The sequence below is a fragment of the Physeter macrocephalus genome, unplaced genomic scaffold (genome assembly GCF_002837175.3).
Source record: "Physeter macrocephalus isolate SW-GA unplaced genomic scaffold, ASM283717v5 random_10, whole genome shotgun sequence".
Taxonomy (NCBI): domain Eukaryota; kingdom Metazoa; phylum Chordata; class Mammalia; order Artiodactyla; family Physeteridae; genus Physeter; species Physeter macrocephalus.
This window is the reverse complement of record NW_021145296.1, coordinates 183,838-207,329: the sequence shown is the minus strand read 5'-3', so window position 1 is coordinate 207,329 and position 23,492 is coordinate 183,838. Positions and strand designations below refer to the sequence as shown.

The 23,492-nt window shown below is 55.7% G+C and overlaps 1 protein-coding gene across 5 annotated transcripts in view; it reads right to left on the bottom strand.

The window, feature by feature from the left end:
- Positions 1 to 1,002: 1,002 nt before the first annotated feature.
- The window catches only part of EEIG1 (estrogen-induced osteoclastogenesis regulator 1), a 36,889-nt gene continuing 14,399 nt past the window's right edge, over positions 1,003 to 23,492 (bottom strand). The window contains exons 2-12 of one of the 5 annotated variants that reach the window (XM_007101793.4): positions 13,322 to 13,442; positions 13,097 to 13,126; positions 10,539 to 10,655; positions 8,776 to 8,822; positions 8,465 to 8,619; positions 6,234 to 6,338; positions 5,950 to 6,145; positions 5,365 to 5,486; positions 5,200 to 5,269; positions 4,721 to 4,838; positions 1,003 to 3,793 (exon numbers count right to left, since the gene is read on the bottom strand). In XM_007101793.4, the coding sequence (XP_007101855.1) occupies positions 3,773 to 3,793; positions 4,721 to 4,838; positions 5,200 to 5,269; positions 5,365 to 5,486; positions 5,950 to 6,145; positions 6,234 to 6,338; positions 8,465 to 8,619; positions 8,776 to 8,822; positions 10,539 to 10,655; positions 13,097 to 13,126; positions 13,322 to 13,442 (1,102 nt within the window). In that variant the 3' untranslated portion in view covers positions 1,003 to 3,772. Of the gene's footprint in view, positions 3,794 to 3,935; positions 4,304 to 4,720; positions 4,839 to 5,199; positions 5,270 to 5,364; positions 5,487 to 5,949; positions 6,146 to 6,233; positions 6,339 to 8,464; positions 8,620 to 8,775; positions 8,823 to 10,538; positions 10,656 to 13,096; positions 13,127 to 13,321; positions 13,443 to 23,492 lie in introns of those variants that run through there. The other 4 variants (XM_055082073.1, XM_028483178.1, XM_028483180.2 and 1 more) reach the window with 4 other exon arrangements.

The window sequence follows — 23,492 nt, the reverse complement described above, 5'->3', positions numbered from 1 at the left end:
GTGTTATCTTCACTTGGGGGGTGCAGGCACACAGAGATTGGGTCTGAACCGGGCATGACGTGCTCCTGCTGGCAGCATCTGTCTCCTTGGGTCGTCCAAGCCCATCACAAAGCTGAGAGGGACTTTTCTTCCCCCTACCACTTTGTATACTGATTTTTCACTAAGCATTACTGTGTTCCAAAGGAGCAACCTTTTTTTGGCCTACAGCCCAATTCCTTCCCTCTCTGTCTCAGGAGAATTTGAGCTCAGCCAGGAGCCACCTTTTCCCTCCCTCCCCAGGTGTGCACAGAACAGAGGAAGGGACTGAGACTCAGCCTCCAGGGTTTACAGGGGCCATGAGTGGGCATCAGCACTAAGAAAGGGTGGGGACAATGCGGTGCTGTGGCAGGGACAAGGCCTGGTAGTCTGGTCCCTTCTGGCTTGTCCAAAGCCCTGAGGATTCCCTCCACTTCTGAGCTCATTAAAGGCCCAGGGTGACTTGCCTTTCCCAGAGCTTGGCTAAGTCAGCTCCTCTGAGTCAGGGGCAGAGAGTGAGGGGTGGTTCCGGCCTGGAGACGGTGCTGGCCTGTGGCTTTAGAGAGGCTGGGGAAACGCTCGGCACCTCCCGGTGTCTAGCTCCCTAGGAAGGCCTGTATACCCACTTTCTCATTTGATTCACAACCCCATTTGCAGCTGAGAAAACTGAGGCACAGTTGTTTGTCCTCAGGCATGCCTGTTAGAGGCTACCTGACTCTGGGGAGGTTAGAACTTGGGCTCTGAGGTCAGAGCTGCCACCTCATAGGTGTGAGACTGGCAAGAAACTGCCCTTCTGGGCATCTGTTTCCTCCCCAGGAATCTGGAGTAATAACAGTGGTGGTAATTGTGATAACTACAGTCAGGACTTTGAGAACCCTGGCCACTGACATCTCTCCCACCCCCAGCATGTCACCTTATACATCCTGCTTCCTTCTAATGTCGTCTGTGACCACGACTTCAACTCAGTAAAACAAACAAAAGCCAACATGCCATAACAAACAAAAACTGCAACGTTTAATTTTTTTTCCCCCCCAAACCAAGACACTGACACTAGGCTGATTTCCCTTTACAATGTTATTTTCTACAATAGAAGCTGGGACAGAGATATAAACACAGCCCACTGAATCAGGGGGTGGTGGTATAACATTCTGTTAGAAAGGAGGGGTGTTAAAAAAAAAAAAAAAGACCTCCCCTCCCCCCATCTCCCTGCTCACCTCCCTAAAGAGAGGAAGCCATGGACATTCTCCATCCTGGCAGATCATGCCATGTGGTCAGTTTGTGGTGTGACCAGAAAAAAAAAAAACCAAAAAAAAACTAAAAATATTGTAGACCTTTATTTCTTTTCTTTAAATCTCCTAGTAAAAACGTTAAACTGTCTTTTAAGAAGATTCCAAACTGGCATTGCATAGACCAATTCCTTTCCGAAAATATCTCTAATATACTCTTTCTATCTCTCTCTATATATATAGGATTTTAAGTCCGGAGCTGTGGGCACCTAATGGGAATTCACTGAGCTTGAGGGGACCAGGGGGCCGAAGAAAGAGCTCCCACGTAGGGATGAGGCCAGGGCTCCAGGCCTCCGGCTCCAGCCAGCATTAATTTGGTTTTGGCCGAATTCTGTTAGTCCAATTACTCTGGCCCAGGGCCTAGCGTGGGAGGGTGTGGCAGGCTCTGTCTCCTTCTGGGGTGACTGTCAAGTTCAGACCTCACCTAGGGTGGGGCTGGGGTTCCTGGTTTGGGGAATTCTCCCCAACAGCACCAAAGCCGGCTATTTTATGTCTAAAGCCCCAGAACTTTGAATCAGACCCCAATACACCCTGAATGCATCTCCTCACTGGGCTGAGGTCATGAAGATACAGAAGGGAAGGACAGCATTCCCCCATCTTCTGGGGGTCACTTCAACTGGAGACAGTGCGGCCAGCTCCCTTTTAAAGTGCCAGGTGTCTGTAGGGCAGGAAGCGACCCGCAGAGCTGACCAGAGCCTTCTCCAGCCAGAGCAAATGCTCCGTCCTGCCTCAGCAGGCACCTTCTAACATTCATTTTCTAAAAGTTAGGTAATTAAAAACAACAACAACAAAAATCCTAGAAATGCTCTGGTCCCAACGCCAGGAGGTTCCAAGACCAAGACTCCAATTCTTGCCAGTGGGGCAGAAGGGCAAGGACCCCTCCCAGCCTGGGGAGGAGACACCCCCATCTGCCCCCACCCAGATCCCCAGCCCTGCTGGGACCCAGCCAGCGGGTAGGGAGAGGACAGAACCACCTCCCCTCGCCTGGGGGAGGAGAAAATACCAAACTGTGAACTCTAAAAAAGAAAAGAAAAAGAAAGGAAGGAAAGAAAGAAGGAAAAAAAGAGGAAAGAAAAGGAAAAAGGTATAGGGCTAAGTAAACACCAGCCTGCTGGGTTTATACAAAATGAGTGAAATTTAAGAGCGGCAAGGGGGTCTGTCCAGGGACTGGCTGGCAGTCAGAACCCACCTGCAAGCAAGTAACGAGAACTAGGACGGGGAAAGTGCTGAGAGCAGAGGATTTAGGGAGGGGTGGGGGCGGGGGCAGGGCCAGACTGCCCCCCCGCTGGGAAAACCCCATTAATGGACCCCACCTCGCCCTTGCCCAGAGAGGGGATGCTTTCAGAGGATGGCTGAGGCTTTTCCGGCCAGGAAGCCAGCTCCAGGCCAGTCCAGTCACAGCCCACCTGCCTCTCCAGCACTGGCCCCGGCCTAGGCCAGCTGACCCTGAGAGGAGAGAAAGGGTGCTTTGCCTGCCAAGCCCAGCCCAGCCAGGCCACTGACCTCCAAGGGCTTGGGAGGCACCTGCCCTGGCTTCCTACTGGAAGCCAGCTGCTCAGGACCCAGTCCCGGGCAGAGGGGAACCACCGTCCATGCTCAGACCTTTCTCAGCATGGGGCTCGGGCCTGAGCTGGAGCTAACTGGAGGGGGGAGGGGCAGTGCCACGTCCCAGCCGGGCTGCTAGGGCTGGGCTGCTGACTGCACAGCAGGCAGCGCCCAGGAATCCTTGGGAAGGGCTCAGAGCACAGGCAGGTGAGGGCCAGGGCGCTGTGCTGGAGACAAGCGTGTGCAAAGTGCAGGCTGCCAGGGCAGCAGGAGAACATTCGTTGCAGGGGGAGGTGGGGTCTCAGTCTGGAGTGTGGGTGGGGTTTGAGGTCTTGGTTCCCAGGAGGAGGCCGCCAGCAGGTCCCCCGGGACACAGGGAAGGGGCAGCTGAAGCACTGAGCAGTCAGAGGGCCATGGTGGCAGGATTCCAGGGGCGGACCGGCCCCCCAAGGGCAAGGGAGCAATGGAGCAAGGCCCTGCCAGCGCCACTGGCTGGACCAGCGCTCCGGGAGTGAGCAGGGACACAGAACAAGAGGCCCCTCAGCCACAAGCATCCTTGCAGGTGCAGGAGTGGCTGCAGGTCCTCGCCGAGGGGCCAGGTGGGTGTACAGAGGGACCGTCCCCGCCGTGTTTGGCCCACCTGCTTCACGGGCCCATGTGTCCTGCCCTCTAGTGGTTCAGAGGAGAATATTCACAGTGGTGCCCGGGGCCCCGGTGGGCCATGAGCGTCCCAGCAATGACGGGAGGTCAATGGAATGATGCTTTGGGGCTGGAGTGCATGGAGCAGGCACAGATGAAATGCAGCACGGATGGTGATCCGAAGGGGAAGGTCCCTTGTGGAATGACTTGGGTCTGGATGCCTGTGAAGGCAGGGCCCTTCTCCAGCCTGGACGCCGGCTCCTCAATGGCTTTCAATCACGACTGGCTCATAGACCCCAGAGGAGACCCTGCGGGGAGAGACAGGTCACCTTGTCATCCTTGATGGTCCTTTGTGCCAGGTCCTTTGGGCCAGGCCCTTGGGACTACTTCACAAGCAGGCCCCATTTTGCAGAGAAGGAAACTGAGGCTCAGAGAAGTTGAATCACTTGCCCAGGGCAACACAGATGTTAAGCATCGGAGTCTGTAGGAGTGCAGAGCTGGCACAGACCATGCCCCAAGGCCTCCTGGGCACCGGCAGCTCTCACGCTGGTGTGTGCTGCGCCCATCCTCATGACAACTCTGGCAGGGAGGGTGTGCAGCCAGCCCCACTTGACAGGTGAAGAAACAGGCTCAGAGGGATTATGAGGCTTGCTAAAAGCGCAGTAGAAGGTTGCGGAGCTTGATCGGCTCTTCTCCCCACTGAGGGAGGCCAGGGCCACCCTGGGATCGTGGACATTCAGGGCTCAGCATACGGCTCTGCAATGACCTCGCTGCCAAACAGATTGGTTCTTCCCGTCCTGCATCTCAGTCTCCTCATCCTCAGAGGGGGCGAGAGAGGGATGTCACCAAAGCCCCAAGGAAGTGCCCTCTGTTTTCTTCTTGCCCACCCCACCCGGGGCAGCTGAGGCGGCCATGGAAAGATGGCAGTTGCAATTTCCAGCCTCAGCCAGTAGGGGTCAGCAGAGCAGCACCAGAGGGCAGGTCTGGAGACCCTGCATGGCCCAGCAAAGCCCCCTTCTCGCTCCAGCCGGAGATGTTAAATGGGCACTTTCCCATCTGGCCCACAGGAACCAGGGGAAAAGGCTTCAGCACAGCCAAGCAGGTGGGAAGCTCTACCACTCACTCATTCATTCATTCATTCAGTGAGCCAGGCACACAGCAAGCATGCTCTAAGCGAATGATGATGAGAGGGCACTCTATAAAACTACAGAGTTCAAGTCCAAGTTTGATCCTACCACCTCCTCGTCTCTGAACATCATGTAGCAGAAATCTGTGTTGCTCACTGCCGTATCCCCAGCACCTAGGGATAGCTCAGTATCTGGTGTGTAGCTGGTGTGCGATAAATAAACAAGTCTTCATCATCAGTTTTTAGGAGTTCCCAGATCCAGGAGGAAGGGAAAGAAAAGTAGAGTGCAAAATAAAGATGTATTAAGCCCCTGCTATGTGCCAAGCCTTGTGCTAGGCACTTAACCAAGGTTCCTCAGAACCCCCAAAACCAAACCCAGGGCCTTTGTCCCAGGTTTCCAGGTAAGGTGGTGTGGTCCACATCATTTGACAGATGGGGAAACTGAGGCTCAGAGAGAAGTGACTGGTCCAAGGTCACACCGACAAGAGCTGGCATTCAAAGCTAGGTCAGTGGGCTGCAGAGGCCATATGCTCTCACCACTATGCCCCAGAGCCACACTCGTGACCCACCCAGAACCTTCAGCCCTACCTGTTGGCCAGCTGGATGCCACTCAGGGTGGTGGAGCCATCGCGGCTCACGAACAGCCGGAGGTTGCTGTCTGTGGGGACACACGGAAGGATGGGGGCTGAGCGGGGCGGTGCCGCCAGGGAGCCCCCGGGCATCGTCCCTGGCCCGCCGGCGCGGGCAGCTCACCCTCAGTATTGCTGCCGTCCGTGAAGTCCTGGCTCTGCATGATCTTCTCCACGATGTCATCAGCGTCAATCCGCGTGTCATCCACCCAGGTCGGGTGGCTCTCCACGGAGTCCTTCTTCCTCCTGGGGCGGGGCGGGGCAGAGTCACAACAGTCAGGGCAGCAGCAGGCCCGACGACGACAGGACCAAAAGCACCCGCAGCGCTCAGGCCGCTCAACGTGCACGTGGGAGCTGCTCCAGGCTGTATTCATTCAACCCTCACACCAAACCCTACGTGCGGATGCTGCTACGACCTGGTTTTACAGAGGAGGCCACGGAGGCCCTGAGAGGTTAAGTACCAGCCTCTGAGAGGCTGCAGAGCAAGGGAGCAGGCGGGGACAGGGGGACACTAAACCGCCCGCAGCAACCGCTCACTGAGCATGCGTGCCAGGCCGGGGCGCCGCGCCTGTGACCATCAGCTGGTTGAATAGCCATGCCCACGCCACTGCGGCGGGGGCCCCCTTATCCCCGTTACAGGTAGAGAAGCAGAGGCTCAGGGAGCCACCGGCAGGGTCTGCTCTCCAGGTGCACGTATGGTGAGACTTACCGAAACGAGCGGTCCGACAGATGTGGGGGCCGGGGTGGCCGCGGCGGCTTCTCGGGGGGCCGGTGCTCACGCTCGCTGCCCTCGGGACCCTCCACAGCTATGCTGAGGCCGCCCGAGGCGCTGCTGCTGGTGGACGTGTTCCGGCGGTGCGTCAGGTCGGAGAGGCTGGAGGAGCGCGAGTGCTCGGTGCTGTAGCCTGGGGGACGGTCGGGGACGTTGATTACTGGGAGCTGGGAGCCGGGGAAGGTGGAAGGCCAAGGGCAAGGGGCCGGGCGGGCACTCACCAGAGATCTTGGACTGCTGGCTGGCGTAGCTGGAGTTGCGGGAGTGGCCGGAGTGGAACACCTCCTCGGGGCTGGAGAGGTTCTGGTCCGGCTCCCCTGGCACCCCTGGAAGCCGGGTAGGGGCAGGGGTTACCAGTGTGCCCACCCTCGCCCTTGCTCCTCCTCTGAGTGTGGCGGGGGGCGGACAGCACATTATGTATTTCCATTTAAGAGACTGAAAAGCTGAGGTCCAGGGGAGCAGCAACCTGCCCCGAGCCGCAGGTCACCACTCGAACCCAGGGTCATTCGTTCATTCCACAAATATCTGTTGGGGACGTCCTCCACGCCGGGCGCTCTACCGGGTGCTGGGAACAGGAGACGTGGTGTCACAGGCACCAGTGGTGGGAAAGAAGAATGTTGAACAAAAATGACCCACGATTAACCACAACTGGCGAATGGCGCAGAGTAGGGAGTGTATGGGGGGGGGGGGGTCTGACCCAGTCTGGAATCAGGGAAGGCTTCTCTGAGGAGGTGGCCTTAATGCGAAACCTTCAGGATGTGTGGAAGGGAGCAAGCCAGATAAGGCATCAGGGAAAGGGCCTTCCAGACAGAGGGAACGGCATAAGCAAAGGCCCTGAGGCTTGAATGGGCTTGGGTCTGTGTAGCTGGAGTGGAGTGAATAAGGGGGTGGGGGAGGCAGCGAACACACTTTCGGGGAGTGACAGCAGGAGATTCCAGGGAACCAGGCGGGGTCTGCGCAGGGCTCCATGAGTAATCCCCCGCCCCCGCCACCAGTCCTCCTGGTCAACACAGGAAGCAAGGACTCATCCATCCTCTCTTCGGAGATGAGCACACCCAGGCCATAGGGTGGACCCCAGGCCTGCCTGTATCCCCACCCAAAGCCACATGGCTTTTCAAGTCAGCAGGTTCTCCGCATCTGAGGGGTTGCAGAAGAGGGAGAGCGAGAGGCAGAAAACCAGCTATAGAGGCTTGTGGGGGCTCAAATCCCATCCCCCGTGGGAGAGGCACCTCTTCTACTTTGCAGAAAAGGCCCCATATTTGCTGGAGTGGCCTGGTCCCCAGATCTCTCCTCTGGGGATCCCCACCCCGAAGCTGGAGAGAGCAATGGAGCTGGGGAGCCCCCATTCCTGCATGCAGCCCCCAGGCTGAGGCAGCTAAGAAGCCCAGCTTTCTGCTCTGGGCCCCACTAGGCTGGGTGTGCAGGAAAAATGGGAGTGGAGGGAAGCTGGCCCTTGGGGTCAGAGGGTCCCTCACTGCTCCCATCCCCTGGGGGCAGAATCACCCAGCAAACAGGGCCTGAGGGCCTGTGCCCTAATTGCTCTTGCGGCACAAATTAGGGCCGCCGTCTGCCGCCCTGCTTACTGATCAGCTAAGGGGCAGTCAGTCCTCCTCCCAGCTCTGAGCTCACCCCCAGGGAAGGGGTGCAGAGGCCAAGGCTCATGCTCGGAGGGGCCTGCTTCACCCCGCACAGCACTCAGGGCTGGGGGGGTGGGTGCAGGCTGGAGCCTTCTCTCCTGGTATCACCTTCCCCTCTTAATTACCACACTGATTCCTCTGGGGATTCAAGCTCATTTGCATTTTTCATAATATTAGTAATAATGATAATTTAACAAAGCACGTGCTGCGAAATACAGAGGACATACTACGTGCCAGGCAAGGCACGCACGTACGTTTGCTCAGTTCATCCCCAGAGCAACCCAAGATGTGATTGCTACCGCTGATCCCATTGTGCAGAGGAGGACGCTGAGACCTGGAGAGGCAAAACGGCCAGTCAAGGTCACGCAGCAAGTAGCAGAGCAAGAGCTCACAGGACATCCCTCTGCCAGGAATACTGCACACCACACCCCAGATTCAGCTCAAACGACACCCCTTCAGGGAGCTTTCCCCGGTCGTCCCCAGGCGGACACCTTCTGTGTCTCTCTGACATCTCTCGTCACAGCTGTAGGTGGACATGCGTTTGACATATTTATTGTCTCATTAACACCTGCCTCTCCTGCTAGGCCAGGGACCCGGTTAGTCTCGGTCCAGGGCGCTGCTATGATCCTGGGGCCACGCACAGAGCCCGGATCACAGGAGGGGCTCAGATGCCTGCCTAACGGAAGCATGGGTGGGTGCACACCATCCCACGAGCCTTCCCTTCTCAGCAAGCATCCCCCTTGGGACCTAGGGATACGGGGAGGTAAAAGCCTTCGGCCATGGGAGGGGTAGGGAGGGCAGGTGAGGAACAGTACCTGAGCTGAGGATGGTGGGCCGGGCCTTGGGGGGCCGGGACCCTGTCAGGGAGTTGGTGCCACTGCCACCGCTGCTGGTCCCGCCACCCTTACACGTCAGCTGCAGGGAGGAATCCTGGCCTGGGATGGAGATGGACTTGGCAGTGGACGGCGGCCTTGGGAAGACAGATGGGTGTGACCGGAGTGCCCCACTTTGGGGTCGGAGAAGACAGGGGAACCCAAGAGCCTGGAGGAGGGGACAGTCCCTTGTCCCCCGTCCCCGTGTCCAGGACAGAGCCCCCACCCCTCAGGCGCCCTGCACCAGCACTCACGTCTTGAAGCAGGGGTCTCCAGAGAGCAGGAACATTCCAATGGTGACCTGTGCAAAGGCCAGAGAAATCAGCCACGCCCCATCCACCCACCAGCCCAGGCGCCCGGCCTCCCTGTGGCCTCCATGCTCTGGCTTCAGATGGGCGTGGACTCTGATCCTATCTCTGTCCCTTGCTGGCCCTGGCGAAGCCACCAAACTTCAGTGAAGCCCAGTTTCCTCGTGCAGAGGACAAAACTGATCCTAACGCCTACCTTGTGGAATAGTGGAGAGGATGCTGGGCACCTGGCACGGGGTGAGTGAGCAGGGAAAGTCAGCTACTGTCATTGCAAAACTACAAATAGACTGTGAGGCCCTCGAGGGAGGAGCCACAGACACTCTCCATCCTCTGCGCCCCTCGCAGCGCTCAGAGCAGGCGAGCAGGTGGGAGGGAGGCTCTCGATGCCTACGCGGTGGGGAGGGGTTCACAGATTCCAACACAGAGGGCAGGGGCTTGTGAAAGTTTGTTGAATAAAGTAAAGCAAGAAGCCATTAGAAATGTAACATCCACTCGGGCAAAGATTTTGGCAATGGTCTAAACAAGGCAAGGTTTGGGTCCCCAAATCTGGGCTGGGGCGGAGCGACAGGCAGAGGGGTGATGGGGTGGGAAAGAGGTGCTCAGGTCACAGGGACACCTCTGACAGAAATGGTGACCGCTGGGGTGAGGCTTTGTTTTTAATGGATTGTTTCATTTGGCCATGATAGCAACCTACAAGGTACGTGATGGCCCCAGGCTGTAGACGAGGGAACTGAGACTCAGACTCAGGGGAAGGGACTGCTCAAGGCCCTGCAGACAGGATGTGGGGGAGATGGCCTTGAACTGGAGGCCACCTGCCCCTGGGGCCTTGATCTGGCCTGAGGATGCACTGGGTCACTGGGGCGAGGCTGAAAGGGCTTGGCTCTCACAACAACTAGCCTGGACCTTTTAAGGTGCCTCTGGTTTCTTCGGCAAAAGGCCCAGGACACCCCAGAGCTCTTGCCCGGCTCTGCCAGGCATAACACGCTCCCGCTGGGTCAGCTCGCAGAGGTGTGGTTTTCTCAGCCAGGTGGAAGGGTGTGGGGACGAGGAAGAGAGGCATGCTGGCAGCGGATGCCCAGATATCTCTGTCCCAAGAGGCCAAAGAGGCAGCTGCCTGGGGGGAGGGTGACGCCCCGGCTGGAAGCCTTCCCGTGGCTGGGCCCTCTGAGCAGCTGCCCGGCTCTGCCAGGTCCGAGGATGGCAGCCCCTCTGCTCACGGATGCTCTGGGAGCTCAGGCTGCCTCATGACGTGTGGGCAGTGGTTAGCAGCTGGAACGCAGGGTCAAGTGCCAGCTCTGCTTGTGACCCAGGCGGAGGAGCTCACCTCTGTCCCTCAGCCCCCTGCGGTGCAAGACTGGGGCCAATAACAGATACCACCCCCCACGGGGCTGTTGCCAGACACCACGAGGTAAGGGGTGGTAAGCACTCAGCCACGCTGAGCTCACCGAAAGTGCTCACCAAAGCGTTAAAGAGACTACTGGGTCCACCCCTGACCCCCGATTATGGATGGGGAAACTGAGGCCAGTGCCTGAGTCAGGCCTTCGATGGTGGTTCCTGACCCCAGGGCCCACGTCTTTCCCAGTGTCTCTCACTGCCTGTCTGAGGTGAGAACCTGTATTCTTAACAACCGTTCAGGGGACGCTGACAAGGAGCACGTTTGCCCCCGCCCCTTGGTGGGAGGGGCGGATGGGGCAGCAGAGCCCTGGTACCTTGAGGATGGAGTTGTCCTGTCGGGTGTTCTTCGTGTCATATCCCTCCAGCAGGCAGCAGCGCACTGTGGAGCCCGAGCCTGCAAACTCCGCCAGGTTCAAGTCGGCAAAGCCCAGCTGTGGGGACAGAGGAGAGGGTGGGAGGCTGCGGGAGTGCGGGTGCACTACTGGCAGCCCAAGGGCTAGCTTGGCGAGGTGGGATGGGGAGGCTTAGCTCGGCAAGCTGGGATGGGGAGGGGAGGCAGAGCCCTCGGGCCCGCCCCACGGCCCAGAATGACTGTTGCATAACCGGCACGCAAGGACAGAGGCCCGAGCTGGCGGCTCCAACGTGGCAAAGCCAGGAGCTCACATCCCTGAGCTGCACAAAGCGCCCTTTGTGCCGTGTCCCAGCGTGCACCAGGGCAGCGCCCAAGATGAAAGGACATTGTTGTCTGTGACACAGACGCATTGTTCCCTGGGAAACAAGGCCGTGCTGTGGGAGCCACCAGGCCAGCGGTCAGGAGGGGAGGGAAGGCCCGTGGGAACTTGGCGTTGGGCTGCGAGGGTGGAGGGCACTGCAGGGTGAGCAGGAGACCCTGGCGGGAGCTGGAGTGAGGGGCTGATGGGAACTCCCAGCTGCTGCTGCGATGCAGAAGAGAGCAAGGGATGCGGAGGGAAGCGAGAAAGTGTGAGAACATGGTGTATGAGCTGAGAAGGCCTCCTGGGTGGAAGCCAAGTCTGCCAGACCTGGAGGTTGAGGTTGGGGGGATGCTGGGCTTGGCGACTTGGAAGACGAACCAAGCCAATCAGGGACATTTACTGAGCACCCGCTGCATGCAAGTCTCTACTGCAGAGCTTAGGGCACATGCTTCAGACAAGGAAACTAAGGTTCAGAGCGGGGAAGTGACTTGCTCAGGGGCTCACACACCTTAACTGGCAGAGCCAGAAGTGACACTAGGCCTGATCAGAGTCAAGTCTCACCACCTTTCTGGGCCTCAGCTTCCTCCTCTGATTAAGGGGAGCTGAGCCTGTGGTGGAGGTTTGATTAAAGAATGGAAGGGAAGGGCCTGGCAGGTCTGACATGTGACATAGCAGGTTTGTGGGGGGGAGGGGGAAGGAGGTGGGATGTTCCGGCTGTTTGCTGGCAGTTTCTTTCCTGGCTGTCCTTCACCCACATGCATCAACAGGAGGAGAAATCTCCACTCCGAGAGCATCTTGCACAGCCCGGTTCTAGCCACCCTGCCCTCTGCTTCTGGAGAGGGCATCAGCGCCCCGGCCAAGGCGGAGTACAAGGCCTGGTCCACTGAGCTTCTGGGCTCTGGTCGGTGGCAAGGAACACGCCCTGCACAGCACCTCCCTCGGGCTCTCCACGCAGAGTGAGGTGAGGCAGAGGCATGTCCCCTCTGGACTGACTGAGCCCACCCCCTGCTGCCGGGCGCCTCGCCAGGCCACAGAGGGTGGGCGAGAGTCCCCACGAGAAGGGGGCTTAGGGCAGAGCAGGCTGATTCAGAGCCAGAGGTAACCCTTCCAGAGCCATCTTCCCCCACCTTCCCCAGTAGAAAAGGTTTTAATGCGTAGGCCTGAACTGTCTGTGAGCACAGGGAAAGCCCGGCAACCACACAGACGTGCAACAGCAGGGCCTGGCCGAGCCCTCTTCACCCAGCCAAACGATGGGCCCCGCCGCTGTTAGACAGCAAAAGGAAATTTGTGATGACACAAAAACATGCCCATGATGTATTGTTAAGTAAAAAACCAAGTTGCAGAATCTGTTTAGAACAAGTCCCTCTTGTGAATTTAAAAATCATATCACCTGCGTGTGCGCAAGTACACACAGAGTGCTCCTTGTATGATCCTCTAAACCATATGCACACGTTTTAGTCACTGCTCTGGATGTATATTTCATGCATTTTTTTTTTTAAAAGGTCTGGAAAGACCCTAACAAATCAAAATGGTGGAGTCTGAGGAGGAGGCCTAGAGAGGAATAGGGTGGAAACCACCCTTTCACTCTGAAAACCTCTGTCCCATTTGTGCTGCAACAAGCATCCACTGCCTTTATGTTAAGTGCAAAGACTATCAATAAAGGTATTTCAAAAAAATAGGGACTTCCCTGGTGGTGTAGAGGTTAAGAATCCGCCTGCCAATGCAGGGGACACGGGTTCGAGCCCCGGTCCGGGAAGATCCCACATGCCGAGGAGCAACTAAGCCCGTGCGCCAGAACTACTGAGCCTGAGCTCGAGAGCCCGCGAGCCACAACTACTGTAGCCTGCATGCCTAGAGCCCGTGCTCCGCAACAAGAGAAGCCACCGCAATGAGAAGCCCGCACACTGCAACGAAGAGCAGCCCCCGCTCACCGCAGCTAGAGAAAGCCCACGCGCAGCAACGAAGACCCAACACAGCCAAAAATAAGTTAAAAAAAAAAAAAAAGATATTTCAAAAAAATAATACATCTCATGGAGGGCAGGGCGTCTTCTGTTTGGGGCAAGAGAGGTGGCTGGAGGTTCGTCTAGGAGCTTCTCTCATGCCTGTCCCATCCATCCATCCCGTCCCACCCCGCCGCCCCTTCACGTGGCCCCGCTTACCTTGGAGTAAGCCTTCCCACCTTTCAGCTCCTGCATGGGAAACAGACAAAGGCAGCAGGGTGACTAGGGGATCCCAGGGACCTCATGGGTCTCCCCAGTCCAGCCCACCCCCCAATCTGACTCCCAGGGAAGGAGGACAAGAGAAGGGGGGTTGACTGACTCACTCAGGGCATGGGCCTTAAGCCAGCAGCCCAGTGGCCCTACCAGCGCCCCCTGGCCTCTCACCTTGCGCACCGACACACGGAAGATGCAGGGGTCCAGCAGGCCGGTGGCCGGGTTGGCACTCATCTTACACACGAAGGTGAACCTCTTCCGCCACCGCACACAGTTCTCTTGCACCTCCTCCCTGCGGGTCAGAGGGACAGTGAGTGCAAGGGTACAGGGTCCACTTTTAGGGAGCTGAGGGCCCTGCTACCTTTGGGACGGGGAGGGAAACTCTCACTTTTCACTTTGTATCACAAAGTGACTGTATTTTCATAACAAGAATCTGCTTGTGTATGTGTTATTAAAAAAACAACAAAAACATAAAAACAAAAAATGAAAAAACACAAGGTGAGGGTGAGATCAGGCTGGGGGCAGCTGTCTGTTTCCAGCACTGCGTGTCCCACCCCCAACCTTGCTCTGGGGTCTTGGGTAGCTCCTTCGGCTGCCATTACCTCCCTCCAGCTGGGCTGCCACTGGCCATCTCAAGTGAGCCTCACAACGGTGTTCCCAGGAGGGACTCCCAGCCCTTTTTACAGATGAAGAAACTGAGGCTAGATAAACCGCCCAGTCCTGCCCAGCCAGGAAACTGCTGGCCCTCAGCCCAGTGCTGCCTGGCTCCAGAGCTCCCTTCTTCACCAGCAATAATAATGATAATAATAATAATAATAACAACAACAGCTAACGCTCATATGGCACTTGTGTGTGCCAGGCACCACCCAAAGCACTTCACAAAACCAGCTGCCACAGGAGCCTTCTCCAAGTGCTGGCGATCCAAGGTCACGCTAACCCTCCCAAGCAACCGTCGGGGGCAGCTACTACCTGGAGTCCAAGCCCACGTTCAAAGAAACCGGGAGCTCTAGGACTAAGACCCCGGCCCGAGGCCCACCACTGGCAGAGCAGAACAGGGACTTGAACCCAGGCAGCCTGGCTCCGGTGCCACGTGCTCAACCCTCTCCGCTGGGTCAGGGCAGGGTGGGGGAGGGGTGCTGGCTTTCTAGCCCCTGGAGCGCCTCCTGGACCTAAGGAGCACGCCCAAGCCCACCAATTCAGCACCCCGCCGCCCGGGGAGGCACCCTGTGCCCTGGGGGTGAGCGGGAGCCAGTGGGAGCAGTCCACCGAGCCTCTCCAGCTGCCTCACGGGCCGGCGGGCCCCGGGGGTGGCAGCGGCACGTGGTGGAAATGAGCCCCCCTGCCGCGGCAGGACGCGCTCAGGAAGGGAGGGGCAGGCGTGCGAGACATGATCTCCAGCCTCATCCCACCTAACAGGAACGGCGAGTGGACAGCCGAAGAAGCGACCGCTCCACACCCTGGAGACCGGAGGGGCTCGGGTTAGTGGCCAGACGGGGGCCGGTGGGTAGAGGGTCAGCACAGGTTGAGCATCTCCTGAACACGGCTGGCCTGCTTCTCACGGCAACCCCGGAAGGAGACTCTGTGCCACCCCTTCTACAGCTGAGGGCACTGAGGCTCCCGGAGAGCACCCAAGGACACACCACTGGTGATGGACAAAGCAGGATCTGAACTCAGGACGGTCCAACTGCAGAGCCAGAGCGCTCAGCCATCACCGTGGTTCACGGGTCAGGGGCTAGGGAAAGCCTGGCAGACAGAACCCCCTGGGGTTGTGGAGCCAGCAGCGCCCTAATCTGCACCCGAGGCGTCTACCCATGTCTCTGAGTCCCAAGTATGTGCCAGGTGCTGGATGCTGTGGTGGACTTGATTCACAGACTGACATCTGACAGTCACCCCACTGATGACTCAATGTCACCAGGACAGGGTGGGGGAAGGGGTGAGTCAGGGAAGGTGACTGGCTGCAGGGAGGTGGCATTCAGGCTCAGATCTGAATGAAGAGGGGGGAGTAGCAAGCGGGGGGAGACGGTTCCTGGCAGAGGGAACCTCATGAGTGAGGAACAAACATACTCTTGGTTTCTCGGCTGATGAAAGCCCCCGAGCCAAGCCTCTATGAGGAGCTCCCTCCTAGCCCCACAAGTCTTTGAGGATGGGACCAAGGCTTCCCCACCTCCTGCCAGGGCTGTGACAAGAAGCCACAGGACCAGTCGGGCAGACCTGGGCTCGCAGCCTCACAATCACTGTGCAACTTGGGCTGGGGCCAATCACCAAAATGCTCTGACCTTGTTAGGAAGGTGAGCTCCCGCAACCCCTGCAGACTGGGGACAAACAGAAAAGGTCAGGGCTAGAGATGAGGGGGAGGAAGGGAGAGCTCCCAACCCGCCAGTGGACATGGGCAGGGACCCTCAGGAAGCAGGTGCCAAAGGAGGAGTGGGAACCCTGGGCTGGAGCATCATCTGACGCAGCCATGGCAGCTCTCCTCATTCATTCATTCAAATAATTGAGCACCAGTCGTGTGCCAGTCCCTGTTCTATGCACTGGGGCCACAGCAATGACTAGCTTACATCTTGCTGGGAGTGGGAAGGAAGAATGAAAACTACCTCTTTTGGCAGATGACTTAATCTTGTACGTAGAAAATCCTAAGGAATCCACTAAAAAAACTATTAGAATACATGAGTTCAGCCAGGTTGCAATATACAAAAATCAGTTATTTCTATATACAGTACTAGTGAACATCCACAATGAAATGAAGAAAACAATTTCATTTACAATAGTATCAAAAAGAATAAATTTAACAAAAGAAGTACAAAACGTATACTCTGGAAAACTACATTGCTGAAAGAAATTCAAGAAGATCTAAATAAAAATGGAAAGACATCTCACAGTCGTGGACTGAAAGATTTAATATTGTTAAGATGATAATACTCCCGGGCTTCCCTGGTGGTGCAGTGGTTAAGAATCCACCTGCCTATGCAGGGGACACGGGTTCGAGCCCTGGTCTGGGAAGATCCCACATGCCGCGGAGCAACTAAGCCCGTGCGCCCCAACTACCGAGCCTGCGCTCTAGAGCCCGCGAGCCACAACTACTGAGCCCGCGTGCTACAACTACTGAAGCCCGCACTCCTAGAGCCCGTGCTCCGCAACAAGAGAAGCCACTGCAATGAGAAGCCCGTGCACGGCAATGAAGAATAGCTCCTGCTCGCTGCAACTAGAGAAAGCCTGCACGCAGCAACGAAGACCCAACACAGCCACACACACACAAAAAAAAAGATGATAATACACCCAAATTGATCTAAAAATTCAATATGATCCCTATCAAAATCTCGGCTGGCTTCTCTGCAGAAAATTGACAAGTTGATCCTAAATCTTGGAAATTCAAAGGACCAGAATAATCAAAACAATCTAGAGAAAGTAGAACATAATTAAGGGATTCACATGTCTTGAATGCAGAACTTCTACAAAGCTACAGTAATCAAGAGTGGTTCTGGCATAAGGATAGACACATAGATCAATGGAATAGAATTGAGAGTCCAGAAGTAAACCTTCACATTTATGGTCAGTTAATTTTCAACAGGGGTGCCATTGGGGGAAAGAACAGTCTTTTTAACAAACGTTGCTGGGACAACAACGTTTATTTTTCACGTGCAAAAGAATAAAGCAGGACTCATTTCTCACACCATATACAATAAGTAACTCACAAGTTTAAGAGCTGAAACTATTAAATTCTTAGAAGAAAACAGGGGTAACTCTTCATGATCTGGTATTAGGCAACAGTTTCTTAGATATGACACCAAAAGTACAAGCAACAAAAAAAATATATAGGTATTTTGAACTTCATAAAAATTTTAAAATTTTGTGATTCAAAGAACACCATCAAAATAGTGAAGACAACCCACAGAATGAAAGAAAATATTTGCAAATCATATATATGAAGAGACTTGTAGCTAGAATATATAAAGAGCACTTACAACTCAATAATAAAGACAAACAACCCAATTTAAAAATGGGTAAATGATGTGAACAGACATTTCTCCAAAAAAGATATATAAATGGCCAATAAGCACATGAGAAGATGCTCAACATCATTAACTATCAGGGAAACACAAATCAAAACTATATAACGAGTTACCACTTCACACCCACTAAAAATGGCTATAATCAAGACAGACAATAAGTGTTGATGAGGATGGGGAGAAATTGGAACCCTTGCGCACTGCCGGTAGGAACGTAAACTGGTGCAGCTGCTTTGGAAAACAGGCTGGCAGTACCTCAAAAGGTTAAGCATAGAGTTACCATATGACTCAGCAATTCTACTCCTAGGTATATACCCAACAGAAACGAAACATATGCCCACACAAAAACTTGTACACAAATGTACGCAGCAGCATTATTCATAATAGCCAAAAAGTGAAAGCAACCCAGATGTCCATCAACTGGTGAACGGATACATAAAATGTGGTATATCCATACAATGGAATATTATTCAGCAATCAAAAGAAACTGAGCACCTAAACATGCTACAATGTGAATTAACCTTGAAAACGTCATGTTAAGTGAAAGAAGCCAGTCACAAAGAACTATACATTGTATGATTCCATTTCTATGAAATGCCCAGAATAGGCAAATCCATAAGAGACAGAAAGACTGATGATTGCCAGGGGATGGGGGAGCTGGGAAAAAATGGGAATGACTGCTAATGGGTATGGAGTTTCTTTTTGGGGTGATGAAAATGTTCTAAAATTGACTGTGGTGACGGTCACACAACTCTGTGAATATACTAAAAACTACCAAACTGTACACTTTATTATTATTTTTTAAAATTTATTTTATTTATTTTTGTTGGGTCTTTGCTGCTGCACGCGGGCTTTCTCTAGTTGCGGCGAGCGGGGACTACTCTTCGTTGCGGTGCACGAGCTTCTCACTGCAGTGGCTTCTCTTGTTGCGGAGCACGGGCTCTAGGCGTGCTGGCTTCAGTAGTTGTGGCATGCGGGCTCAGTAGTTGTGGCTCGTGGGCTCTAGAGTGCAGGTTCAGTAGTTGTGGCGCACGGGCTTAGTTGCTCTGCGGCATGTGGGATCTTTCCGGACCAGGGCTTGAACTCATGTCCCCTGCGTTGGCAGGCGGATTCTTAACTACTGCGCCACCACGGAAGCCCCCAAATTGTACACTTTAAATGGGTGAATTGTGTGATCTGTGAATTACATCTTAATAAAGCTGTTACCAAAACGAAAACATGGTAGTTCAAATAAAGAGAGAAAAATGGAGAAAACAGAACAAGGAAGGTGGGTAGGGAGTACTGGATAGAGATGAGAAGGTGGGGGCTGCTACTTTGGGCAGGTGGTTAGGGAAAGCCCTTTGGCAGTGACGTCTGAGCAAGGTCTGGAGTGAAGTGAGGATGTGGGCTGTGCAAAGACTGGGGGAAGAGCTGTCCTGATGCATGAACAGCAAGTGCAAAGGCCCTGAGGTAGAAACAAGCTTGGCAAGTGGAGAAGCAGCATGGGGGCCAGCGGCTGAATGGGACTGGGGAGGGCAGTAGAGGGGACGAGGCTGTCAAGGGAACGGGGTAGGTCATGCTGGACCATGGTAAGAACTTTGAATCTTCCTCTGACAGTGCCTCTGTCTCGCCATTATGGATTCCAGTTTTAGGCAGAGGCTGAAAGCAGCCCTGAGGAGGTGAATGGAAGGGTGAAAAGAGCAGAATACTTCCCAAGCAGCCGAAGGCCCAAGCCTGAAAGCAGTGAAAGCTAGGGGGCGGCCAGGGCTCCCATGTGGACCCTCAAATCTCCGCCCACCCCCTCCACTTGCTCGAGCCAGCCAGGAGTTGGAAGCAGCTGCTGGAGCCTGAGGAGGAAGCTCACAGTGCTGGGCGTGTTGAAATACCCCGAGGAATTAGGATTAGTGTCTGGGAACAAAAGCTGATATATCGAATTGTGGGCTCTCTCCCTTCCCCTTTGTGAGTCTGCCATGGGAACACCCGGCCAGGAAGCCTGCTTGACCGTGGTTCCTGCAGGCCTGGCCAGAGAAAGCCACGCGGAGCCCTCCCAGGCTCAGGTAACAGGCTGTTTCCTCTCCCCCTGTGGGAAGGTGGGCAGGGGCAGGGCTCACGGGATCAGCCCTGGGCCTCCCTCATGTTTCCACAGGGCTCTAAACACACGCTCTTAAATGCCACCACTCCCATGGGAAGAAGCTCAGAGCCTCGCCCTGGCCCACCCAGGAGGTCACAGCAAGGATAAAAACAAACACCCCAGCAGTGGCCATTCCCTGTGGGCCTACTGTGTGCCGCCTGGACTCTTGAACGCTGCAAGTTGGGTGTTATCGTGGCCCACTCTACAGATGAGGAAAATGAGGCTCAGAAAGGCTGAGAAACTCACCCACAGCTACAGAGTGGTGAGGAGGAGAGCCCGGTCTTGACTCCAGGCCCACCTGTCCAGAGCCAGAGATGGCACAGCCAGGACTCAGCCCTGCAGCCGCCTCCAGAGCCCTCTGAAGAGAGGGAGCTGGGCACCCTCAGTCAGGTGGTATGGGGTCTCAGGCACAGGGCAGGGATAATGGGGGGAGATGAAAGATGAGCACAGGCTCAGGGGTGGGGGTGAGGGGGCATTCATTAAAAAAAAAAAAAGACAGGAATTAAGATGCCAAGCAGGGGACCATGAGCCCCAGGTGGGAGTTTGCCAGGCCAGGTTTGAGGGAATCTCAGGGGCTTGATTCATTCAAAAACCTCTTATTAAGCACTTATTAGGTGCCAGGTACTGCTGAAGGCCCTAGGGACATAAACAGTGAACAAAACAGAAATTCCTGCCTTCAAGGGGCTTACATTCTGGCAGCAGGAAGGAGACAGACAAAATAAGGCAAAAACACACAGATGGTGGTAAGTGCTATGGAGGAAAAAGGAACAGGGAAGGAGGCAGGCAGTGCCTGGGTTGGGGGCGCCTGAGGGAAAGACGGCCAGGGAAGGTGTTAATGAGGTGACATCTGAGCAAAGAGCCGAAGGGGGTGAGAGAGTGACCCACACAGACGCCTGGGGGAAGAGCAGTCCAGGCAGGAGGAACAGTCAGTGCAAAGGCCCTGAGGTGAGAATATGCCTGACATGTTTAAGAAGGCACGAGGAGGGGCTTCCCTGGTGGCGCAGTGGTCAAGAATCCACCTGCCAATGCAGGGGACACGGGTTCGAGTCCCGGTCCGGGAAGATCCCACATGCCGCCGAGCAACTAAGCCCGCGCACCACGACTACTGAGCCTGCGCTCTAGGGCCCACGAGCCACAACTACTGAGCCCGCGAGCCTAGAGCCCGTGCTCCACAACAAGAGAAGCCACTGCAATGAAAAGCCCGTGCACCGCAACAAAGAGTAGCCCCCACTCGCCGCAACTAGAGAAAGCCCGCGTGCAGCAACGAAGACCCAAAGCAGCCAAAAATAAATATAAATAAATCTATTTTTAAAAAAGAGAAAAAAAAGAAGGCACGAGGAGACTAGAGGCCAAAAAGCCACCCCAGGAACAGCAAAGGCCCACTGCAGCACTGCCAAGAGCCTGAAGGGTGACCAGGATCCTGAAAGCTGAGCACCGCTTGACACCAGCCATGACCTCGACGGACTGTGGCCCCGGGGGCAGGGACAGGGCCTGTGTGGGAAACGTGGATCTGTGCATACATTCCCCAACTCCCCAGGTGCAGTGAGCCAGAAAGAGGAAGAGCGTGAAAAAATTACAACAAATGAGCATCTATGGCGAAAAATCATAAAGAAGATGCTCATTAAGAACACACAGGAATGGGCTTCCCTGGTGGCGCAGTGGTTGAGGATCCGCCTGCCGATGCAGGGGACACGGGTTCGTGCCCCGGTCCGGGAAGATCCCACATGCCGCGGAGCGGCTGGGCCCGTGAGCCATGGCAACTGAGGCTGTGCTCCACAACGGGAGAGGCCACAACAGTGAGAGGCCCGCGTACCACAAAAAAAAAAAGAACACACAGGACTGTGCATCCGCCCCCCCACCCCAACCCCCGCTTGCCCTACTAATGTGGCTCAGGATGTGCTGAGAACTGAAATGTAAAGATGATGGCACCAAGCCCAAAGAGGACACCGTCCAGAGCCCTGGACTCCGGGCTCCCAAGCCGAGCGGCTTGTTCCACCTGCAAAGGGGCAGGAGGAGACAATGGCTGAAGGAAGGAGGGAACTCGGAGCGGGTCTGGCTAAGGTGGGGTGAGGAACCGCAGGGCCACTGTCCTCGTGTCTGTCCAAGAATTGTTTCTGTAATTGAACTTGAAATTGAAAAATGAGCAAAGGGTGTGAGGTTAGAAGAGCTGGTCAAAGGCAAAGGGATTTGAATGCCCATCTGCCTGATTCAAGGCCTGGGCCCACACTCACCCTCCCAGCAGGACCAGGTGCCCCTTGGTAAGAGATGAAGATGGCCTCCCTAGCCTGGGGTTTCAGGGCTTGAGTCCCCAGCTCCATGCTGCCAGGGATAGGTAATTACAGAGACTGGGTTTTCAGGGGAGGTTCGTTTTTAGCTTTAAGATACAGAATTAGATGTCCAAATCCCAGAGAGGCAGGGCGAGCCCTCTCCACCCACCACAGCCCGCTGGCAGAATTCGGCTCTTTCTGGGTTGCCCTGAAATAGAGCAGAGCATCCTACCAGGCTGGTGTCTCCCTCGGAGTTACCCTGGCCCCAGATCCCGACCAGGGCCTCTATGATGCATCCACAAAGCCTCACTGTGGACGCCGGCTCGGTGCCAGGCCCACGTGGGTGTGGGGACACAACGGGAGCAGGCCTCCTCAGGAGCCCCCGGCTGAGTGGGGAGACAGACTCACACAAAAAGCAACTGACAACTGCCGCCAGCCTCCAAGGAAGTGGAAGGGGCTGCGAGGAAGCGGAACAGACTGGGGCAGTCTGACTTGGTCGGGGCAGTGACGCCATAGTTGGGACCTTTAGGCTGCAGTTGGCTGGGCGAAGACGCGGGGAGATGGCCCGGGTGGTGGGAAGAGCCCAGGAAGACCCAGAAGGAAGGAGGTGGCTCTCAGGAAGAGGCGAGAGAAGGCTGGGGGGAGGGGGGTAATCAGGCAGGTGAGGGTAGGGCTGCATGAGTGACCCGGAGGCCCACCACCGGGAGCCTGGACTTCATCTGTGAAAGGGTGACACTGCCCACGGCGTGGGGCTGTCGCATGACCCTGCGGTGCCGTGTCCAGCTCCTTTCTCCACTGCTCACCCAGAGAGGCAATGCAAAGAATTCTACCAGCACGATGGGTGTGTAGCCACATCTTTCTAGCACCTGCCCTACCATGTGTCAGTGACCCAGAAAGGCAGCTGGCCACTGTCGGGGCCCCACACAGATGGCACCTATCTGCCACCACTGCCTCCCCAGAACTCAAGACAGAGCTGCACAGAGCGGGACCCTCGCTCTAGAACACTCGCTCCTGCCTCCCAGGTTCATCTTTAATTAATCAACAGTAAAACCCAGTCCTGTTCATTGAGCTTGCTCTACAGGACATGTGTTTTGTATACATGAGCAACTACCACAATCCTAGGAGGTATGTGGCATTATCATTCCCATTTTACAGATGAAGAAACTGAGGTCCAGAGAAGGGCAGAACAAGCCCAAACAAGGTTGGACAGAACAATAGGGTTGGATGCTGACCCAAGGCCACACCTTCACCTCTTCCCCATGTCGGTTCCCTTTAGAAGCAGGAAGGTAAGTGGACACCTAGGAGGAGGGACTGCTTCTTCCCAGGGCCCCAACAACTCAAGACGCCTCAAAGGCCGTGAAGGGCAGCAGACCAGGTTGAAGTGAGCCACCATCCTCGGCCTCTCAGGTGGGGAAGTTTGGGACTCCCAGCAAAAGGCCACCCCAGAGTCCAGGTTCCATGGTTCCCTGAGGGTGGCTCACTACCACATCCCTAGCACCTGGCCCAGACCAGCCTCATTGCCCAGGAAATGCAGCAAGATCTCAGAGCTTTAGCACCCCCCCAGTCTCCATCACGCAGGTGATGAGGGGTCAATTCCATGGGAGCCACCTCCTGGCCACAGGCTGCCCACGGCCCGCAGGGTCCTCATAGACAGGGACCATCTGGGGCCCCTCCCCGGAGTCGGAGTGAAGGCACAGCCAGCAGTGGTCTCAGAGCAGGAAGTTGAGAGAAGGGAAACCTGGGTATCAGTGGGGAGCCATGGAAGGGCTCCAGCCTGACCCACCCTCAGTCCCTCACCTCCCCAGCAGCCTGGCTGCAAGTACTCGTCTGCACATCTGTCTGGTCACCACCATATACCCAGCACAGAGCTTGCCTGGCAGGGGGCAGCTCAACTGTGGCCACTATCTATGGATGGGGGTGGTGAGGCCTGGGAGGACAGAGCTTCTCAGACTCAAGTC